The sequence below is a fragment of the Alexandromys fortis genome, unplaced genomic scaffold, assembly GCF_014885135.2.
Source record: "Alexandromys fortis isolate MF-2015 unplaced genomic scaffold, M_Fortis_MF-2015_v1.1 scaffold_45, whole genome shotgun sequence".
NCBI classification, from domain to species: domain Eukaryota; kingdom Metazoa; phylum Chordata; class Mammalia; order Rodentia; family Cricetidae; genus Alexandromys; species Alexandromys fortis.
The window spans coordinates 3,554,638-3,563,414 of NW_026067926.1; the positions used below are offsets into that span (position 1 = coordinate 3,554,638).

The 8,777-nt window shown below is 43.3% G+C and overlaps 1 protein-coding gene across 1 annotated transcript in view; it reads left to right on the plus strand.

Annotated features, from left to right (window-relative positions):
- Cog7 (component of oligomeric golgi complex 7) overlaps positions 1-8,777 on the plus strand; it is a 64,265-nt gene that overhangs the window by 3,100 nt on the left and 52,388 nt on the right. The window contains exons 2-4 of the mRNA XM_050143332.1: positions 66-214; positions 636-752; positions 6,486-6,654. Coding sequence (XP_049999289.1) covers positions 66-214; positions 636-752; positions 6,486-6,654 — 435 coding nt within the window. The remainder of the gene's footprint in view (positions 1-65; positions 215-635; positions 753-6,485; positions 6,655-8,777) is intronic.

The following is an 8,777-nucleotide window of genomic DNA, read 5'->3' on the forward strand; positions in this document are numbered from 1 at the left end:
TCCCACCCTACCAGCTCCAGATTCTACCTCTGGTGCACAGTGCCATTCTTGAATTTTTGCTGCAGAAACAAGTCTCCAGGCCCTTCAGAACATGCCCAAAGTGCTCCGTGATGTGGAAGCCCTGAAGCAGGAGGCATCTTTTCTGAAGGAACAAATGATTCTTGTCAAAGAGGACATTAGAAAATTTGAGCAGGACACTTCACAATCGATGCAGGTACTTCGGCTTCTGTCTTTGATGTGGGTTCTACTGCTCAGCAGGTGCTCTCGCTCACAGGAGATTTAGAACTCAGAACGCTATCTGGTTCTCAGGCTGCCTTTCCACCTAACTTGTCTTCTCAGCCAAATTATCTAGATGAGGCTGGAGAGATGGCTCAGAGGTTATGAGCACTGGCTGCTCTTTCAGAGGTCCTGAGTTCAATTCCCAGCAACCATATGATGGCTCACAACCGTCTGTAATGGGGTCTGGTACCCTCTTCTGGCATGCAGGCATGCATGCAGACACAGGAGGGTGGTAGTAATAAAAATAATAATAATAAATTAGGGAAAGGGTAAGAACACTCATAAAACAGTTTTAGGTTACCAGAGGTGGAGAAAAGGGGACTGTCACTGAATTGTGTACACCGTTTCTCTTTCAGGTACTGGTGGAAATTGACCAGGTGAAGTCCAGGATGCAGCTTGCTGCGGAATCTCTGCAGGAAGCTGATAAGTGGAGCACACTAAGTGCTGATATTGAGGAGACCTTCAAAACTCAGGTATGTTCATTTATGGGCACACTGTTCCAGGCATCTAGGGGAGAACTTGGGGTTTGGAGAAAGCTATCTTACTTGCCTTAAGGACATCAATAGCAGCAGACAGAATATTCGGCCATCTTGGGGGAGGCCAGAAGAAGCTTCCCTAGCACTTCCACCTCTTAATTTTGCCTCCTCTGCTTGACTGAAGCCCAGGGGACATACACAGGCAGAGGTGGGGTGAGTGCAGCTCTGGCAAGTGACTTCACTCCTCAGAGGCTGCAGACGTGACAAACAGGAGAACTTTGAAACCTGTTTGCACAGGCGGTAAAATGGTGTGGTGTGAAGAATCCTTATAAAGCAAAGCCTAGTGTAACCCAACTCTCCAGGCCCCTAATTTCTTGCCTGTAGACACTTGCCAGCTTTAGGCTGCTCTTCCAGATGCCCCCCTCCCCCAGCACCGTGCTGTGGGCGCTGCTGTGCACTTTGTTTTTCATTCGACAGTCTCCCCTACCCTAGAAAAGTCTCAAGTAACCCAAACTGAAACTCCCTAGCACTGAAGTCTTCAAAGTGTTGGGATTTTTTTTTTTAAAAAGAAAGTCTTTATTTATTTCATATGTTTTTTTTTTTTTTTCTGCATGTATATCTGTGCATTGGGTGCTTGTCTAGTGCCCTCAGAGGCCAAAAGAGAGCACTGGTCCCCTGGAAGAGCAGCCAGTACTCTTAATAATCTCTCTAGCTCTGGGATTTTGTTTAATTTTTTTTTTAAAAAAATTATTTTTTATTTTTGGTTTTTTGAGACAGGTTTTCTTTGTGTAGATCAGGCTGTTCTCAAACTCACTGAGTGCGGAAATTAAAAGCAAGTGCCACTACCACCAGGCAGGATTTTCTTAATATAGACAGTTTTGTTTAATTTAAAAAAAATAATTATTTTAGCCGGGCGGTGGTGGCGCACGCCTTTAATCCCAGCACTCGGGAGGCAGAGGCAGGCGGATCTCTGGGAGTTCGAGGCCAGCCTGGTCTACAAGAGCTAGTTCCAGGATGGGCACCAAAGCTACAGAGAAACCCTGTCTCGAAAAATCAAAAAAAAAATTATTTTAGACAGGTAATGGTGGCTCATGCTTTTAATCCCAGTGCTTGGTCTACAGCTCTCTGTGAGTTCAAGTCCAGCCTGGTCTACAGAGCAAGTTCCAGGACAGTCAGGACTGCACAGAGAAAGCCTTTGGAGAGGTCAGCTGTATTTTTAACTTTTCCTGACTTCTCCAGTTCTTATCTGTGTGCACAAGGCATTTTTGCCCTCTACATACACTGATCTGTGGGAATCAATATTTAGAGTGTAGTTAGGATTATGCTGGTTTGGTAAAGTGGTGGTTGTAGGTTCTCTTCCAAGATCCATGACTTTCTAACCCTGGGTGGTTGTCTAGGCATCCAGTACCAGGCATGGCATCCCTCCTGTTGAGTGGGTCTTGAGGTGCTGGTTACCACCAATGTATTCTTGCTGCTTCTGCCCCCCTAGGGTTATCATGCCAGCCAGTCTGGTTGTTGTGGTTCATAGGTGTCATAGCTAGGTGTTATTTGTTTCCTCTCCCAGAAACTTGCATGGTGCTTTCTGGTACCATGGAGGCTAGTTCTCAGGGAGGAGGCATTCAGGTCCGTTCCACGTCAGTCAGGGGCCTCTCTCTGGGCTCTGTGTCTGATGTGGATGGTATCTTCAGAAATAGGGAATTACCTTCCTCCACTAGGAGGAAGCCAAGAGCAACAGCAGTAGATTGTAACGTTCTGGGAGTCTCTTGGACAATAACCCTGACCAATAACTAAAAAGACGGCTTTTCATGCTTGGTGTTGGGGGTTTTGTTAGATGATCTGAGGTCTGAGAGGGAGCATTGTTAGCCCAGATGGGAAAATTTCATTTAATGTTTCTCTCTTTGCACATACACACATATATACACACCTACTCATGTATATTATAGGTACTTTTAGGTAGATGGTTGCACTTTTCAGACATCCTTACTGTTACTTTACCCTTCTCTTTCTTTCTGTATTTATTTTCCTTCCCCTCCTTAACTAGAGCCGGCCTTCCCCATCCCCTCTTCGCGTCACGTGTGCCCCTGCTGTTTTCCTCTCTACTGTTCCATCCCCTCCCACTCCCAGTGGTCACTCTTTACTTTCCTGGTTTCTGCACTCACTCCAGGATTGTATTCACATATGAAGATATGGTGCTAGGAACTTTCAAAGAGAGAACATGTGGTATTTGTCTTTCTGGGTCTGGGTGCCTCACTCATGACAAACTTTTCTAGGTCCATCCATTTGCCTGCAAAGTTCATGATTTCATTTTCTTTACAGCTGAGTAGTATTCCGTAGTGTATATGCACCGCATCTTCATTATGCACTGATAGACTGAAGGACATTCAGGCTGCTTCCCTTTCCTGGCTGCTGTGACTACAGCCACAGTGAACTTGACTGAGCACGTATCTATGGAGTAGGGTATCTAGTCTTTGGACATTATGTCGGGTAGCTAAGTTGTGCGGCTGATTTGGTTTTAGCTTTTTGAGAATTCTCCGCCCTGATTTCCATAGTGGCTGCAGCAGTTTGCAGTTCAATGAGGGTCCCTCTCCCTCACATCCTCTCTAGCATTTGTTGTCTTTCTGATTGGAGTGAGATGAAATCTCAAAGTTCGTTTGGTTTGCATTTCCAATTACTAGGGATGATGAACATTTTTGAGAGAGATATTTCTTAGCCATTCCTCTTTCTTTTGAGAACTTCCTGTCTCTGTTCAGGTCCCAGGGTTTTGTTTTTTGTTTTTTTCCTTTCAGACAAGATCTCATGTAGCCTAGACTAGCCTTAATCCTTCTGCATCTACTTCCCAAGTGCTGGCATTATGTTTATGCACCACCACACACCAGAATTCCGTAGGTTCTTTTACTTTTAGTTTAGTTTAATTTTGTCTTAGTTAGGGTTTCTATTGCTGTGAAAAGACACCATGACCATGGAAATTCTTATAAAGGAAAATATTTAATTGGGGTGGCTTGCTTACAGTTTCAGAGGTTCAGTCCATTATCATGACAAAGAGCACGGCAGCAGGCAGGCAGATGTGGTGCTGGAGAAATAGCTGAGAGTCCTGCATTTTGAATACAACAGAAAATCAGCTGAGACACTGGCTACAGTATCCTGAGCATAGGAAACCTCAAGCCTGTCCCCACAATGGCACACATCCTCCTACAAGGCCATACCCACTCCAACAAAGCCATACATTCTAATGGTGCCACTCCCTATGAGATTATGGGGGACCAATTACATTCAAACTACCACACAGGGTCTCACTGTGTAACCTTAGTTGGTCTGTAATTCATTATATAGACCGGGCTGGTCTCTAACTCACAGAGATCCTCCTGCCTCTGTCTCCTGAATTCTGATGTTAAAGGTGTATGCTATCATGCCCAGCCTCAGATTATTTCTTTAACACAAATTGTTGAAAAGAAAGTACCAAGTTAGAAGATGTGATTTCTTGTTTTTGTTAGTGCTGGCAATGAAACCAAGCTCTAGGCCATGCTAGGCAAGCACTTTCGCACAGTCACATCCCTAGTCCTGGAAATACTTTCTTATTTACTTTTGTGTGGTGTGTGTGCGCGTGCACATGTATGATATGTGTGTAAGTGCTGGTATGTCCGTTACACAGCACCCATATGTGGAGGTCAGAGGGCTATCTGTTCTTTCTTTCCACCGTGGGTTTCAGGGATCAAACTCAGGGTGGCAGGCTGCACAGCAGGTGCTCCTGCCAACCATTTCCCCAATCTTGTATTTTTAAGATTCTTAACCCGTTGTTAAATTGCTTTCTAGTAAGACAGTATACATTTTAAAATGCTTTAATTTTATTTATATATCTCTGTGTGTCTCTGAGTGGACGTACTGTGGGTGGTGGAGGTCAGAAGAGTGGGTTGGAGACCTGGAGCTGAGTTACAGCTGTTGTGAGCCTCCTGGAATGGGTGCCGCCTGGGATCTGAGCTCAGCTCAAGCCCTCCCAACCACCGAGTCATCTCCTTAGCCCCAGACACTATGCGTTTCTGATACCAGATTTTTTTTTGCATCTTTACCAAAAATAACCATTATAATTTTTCAAAAGCTATCTCAATTAGAAGAAAATGATACTTCCTGGGCTGGAGAGATGGCTCAGAGGTTAAAAGCACTGACTGCTCTTCCAGGGGTCCTGAGTTCAATTCCCAGCAACCACATGGTGGCTCACAGCCATCTATAATGAGATCTGGTGCCCTCTTCTGGCATGCAAGCATACATGAAAGGAATATTATATACATAATAAATAAATAAATAATTTTTTAAAAAAAATGATACTTCCTTTAATTTGTATTCATTTTGGTACTAATAACATTAAACATAATTTTTATGTGCCTTTTTATTTTTATAAATTATTTCCTTAACTGAATTTTTCAAGATTTATTTATTTATTTTATGTATGAGTACTCTATCTACATGTATGACTCTGTGCCAGAAGAGGGCATCAGATTCCACTGTAGATGGTTGTGAGCTACCATGTAGTTGTTGGGAATAGAACTCTGGACCTCTGGAAGAGCAGCCAGTGCCCTTTTTAATTTCCTTCATTTATTTTACATACTGACCACAGTTTTCCTTCCTTCTTCTCCTCCCATTCCCAGGCCCCACATTCCTTCTACCCTCCCCTCCATCCACTCCTTCTCTGTCTCCATTTGGAAAGGGCAGCCAGTGCTCTTAACTGCTGAGCCCTCTCTCCAGCCCCTGAAAAAAAAATTTTTTTTTGCTCACTCATAGTTTTATTTTTTTTTAATTTTATTTATTTATTTATTAAAGATTTCTGTCTCTTCCCCACCGCCGCCTCCCCTTTCCCTCCCCCTCCCCCAATCAAGTCCCCCTCCCTCGTCAGCCCAAAGAGCAATCAGGGTTCCCTGCCCTGTGGGAAGTCCAAGGACCACCCACCTCCATCCAGGTCTAGTAAGGTGAGCATCCACAAAACTGCCTAGTCTCCCACGAAACCAATAGGTACAGTAGGATCAAAAACCCATTGCCATTGTTCTTGAGGTCTCAGTAGTCCTCATTGTCCACTATGTTCAGCGAGACCGGTTTTAACCCAGGCTTTTTCAGATTTTATTAACTTTTGTGTGTATGTGTGTATACACAAGCACTTGTGCCATGGTATACATGTGGTGGTCAGATGACAATTTGTGAGAGCCAGTCCTTTCCTTCCATCATGTGGACCCTGGGAGGGCGATGGGAACTCAGGAAGAGGTGGCAAGCACCTTTACCTGCTGAACCATCTTTCCAGCCCCAAAGAGTTGCCTTCTAATGTGTTTTATCTAATTTCAGTTGCAGTAGTGTGGTGTGGGAAGTCCTTCTGTATATGTGTTGCTTTTATTGGTTAATGAATAAAACTTTTAGGCCAGTGGCTTAGCAGACTAAGGCAAGGTGAGAATTCCAAGCAGATAGAGGAGGAAAAAAGGCAGAGTCAGGAAAAAGCTGTGTAGCCGCCAGTTGGAATCTTGCTGGTAAACCATGAGCCTGTGGTAAAATATAAAATAATAGAAATGGGTTAATTTAAGATATAAAAGTTAGCTAGCAATATGCTTAAGTGATTGTCCAAGCAGTGTTTTAAATAATATTGCTTCTGTGTGATTATTTCAGGTCCGGGAAGCCGGGAATGAACGAATAGCCTCCATCAGCAGTAGTGGGAATCTTTCAAGATGAGCATCTTCTGTTTGGTCTTTTTTATAGGACGTAGCTGTAATTTCTGCAAAACTGACTGGGATGCAGAACAGCTTGGTGATGCTTGTGGATACTCCAGACTACTCAGAAAAGTGTGTGCACCTGGAGGCTCTGAAGAACAGGCTGGAGGCCCTGGCCAGCCCCCAGATTGTGGCAGCGTTCACCTCACAATCTGTAGGTGAGTGTGGCAAGTTTCAACGGTGGGTACCTTTGTACATAAACATAAAACTTGGTTGTCAGTCGGTGCTGGCTCATGACTTTCATCCCAGCAGAGACAGATAGGTCTCTGTGAGTTCAGAGCCAGCCTCGTCTATAAACCAACACCAGGACAGCCAGGACTACAGAGAGAAACCCTGTCTAAAAAAACCAAAAAACAAAAAAAAGAAAAGAAAGAGTCTTTAAATAACCTTGTGTTGATTGAATTATGTAGATTGTAGAAAAATATAACTTCATAGTCAAAACAGGTACTGTGGAGATAACCTCTAGATCTCAGCGTGGTCATTTTCCTGCACCACCTCCCCACGCTGTGGGTAGAACCCAGGCCTTGCAAGTACTCTGCCTCTCAGCTCTTTGCCTGCCTTACATTTGCTTCATCACAGGTCTGTTGTTGCTCCATCTCACGGCTTCTTTTCTTTTATTGTTGTTGTTATTTGGCAGCTCTGCCACTGACTGTCTTTTGGGTGGGGAGTCCTGGTGTTTTGGTGAGAACCAGGGCTTTGTCTTGCTAAGCATCCACTTTACCTCTAAACTGCACTTGGAGCCCATATCTGACTCTTTTCAGAGTAAATTGCAGACATCAGCAGACTTCACTCCTGCATCCTTCATCCACAACAATATCAGCCATTCAAAAAGTGGCAGTAATACCGGGCAGTAGTGGTGGACATCTTTAATCCCAGCTCTTGGGAGGCAGAGGCAGGCAGATCTTTGTGTTTTCAAGGCCAGCCTGGTCTACAGAGTGAGTTCCAGGACAGCCACGGCAGTTACACAGAGAAACCCTGTCTTGAGAAACAAAACAAAACAAAAAAAGTGGCAATAGTGAAGCTGTTCCTTTTCTTTCTTTTTTCCTTGAGGCATGGCTAGACTGGAACTTGTTATGTAGACCAGGCTGGCCTCTGCTTCCCAAGTGCTGAGACTAAAGGTGTGTGCACACAGGGAGCTGATACTGATTTCTGATCTTCACAGCTGTTCTGGTCTGTGTTTGCTGCTACTGCTCATGTGTCATGTGAGCCCTTCTCTTCTGAGTTCCCTGTCCTCCTGAACTTAATCTATAGAAGTTCTCAGCAGATATTTTGTCGGCTAACTTGAGAGCCTGGCATCAGCCTGCAATTTTTTTTTAAATATTTATTTATTTATTTATTATGTATACAATATTTTGTCTGTGTGTATGCCTGCAGACCAGAAGAGGGCACCAGACCTCATTCCAGATGGTTGTGAGCCACCATGTGGTTGCCGGGAATCGAACTCAGGACCTTTGGAAGAGCAGGCAATGCTCTTAACCACTGAGCCATCTCTCCAGCCCCCTCAGCCTGCATTTTTTAATCTTTGAACCATACATGGTTGATTGCGGTGTTGATGCATGTTCTCTCCTGTTCTAAAAACACCTTCTCCTCTTGGCTTCAGAGATGCAGCATTAGTTGCTTAATGATGATGCTTTTCCTTTCTTTTTCTTTTTTTGGTTTTTTGAGACAGAGTTTTTCTGTAGTTTTGGAGCCTGCCTGAAACTCACTCTGTAGACCAGGCTGGCCTCGAACTCACAGACATCCACCTGTCTCTGCCTTTTGAGTGCTGGGATTAAAAGCTTGTGCCACCACCGCCGGGCAATGGTACTTTTCTAATGTCAAATTTAGGGTGGTTTAAGAGCTCCAATTCTTCAGTTTGTTTAGGTCATGTGGGCATACTGACATCAGCTTTCAGCATTTTTTCTTTGAAAATTAATAAGCTACACAATTATAAATATGAACATACAGATGTGTGCACATATGAACCATTGTCACATGAATAAGTGTCATAAGTTTTCAGTCTAATTCAATATGACTATATAATTTTATTTTATTAAACAGGGGCATTATTGAGAGCAAAAGAAAACTTTTCCAGCTCTTAAAAGGAATTTGTGTGTACTTAAAGTGTATAACATGCTAATTGGATACATACTATAATTATAGTAATCATTAATCAAGAGAGCACATCCATCACACACGTCCCCTTTCTTTCTTTCTTTCTTTCTTTCTTTCTTTCTTTCTTTCTTTTTTTTTTTTTTTTTTTTTTTTTTTTTTTTTTTTCTTTTTTTTTTTTTTTTTCTCT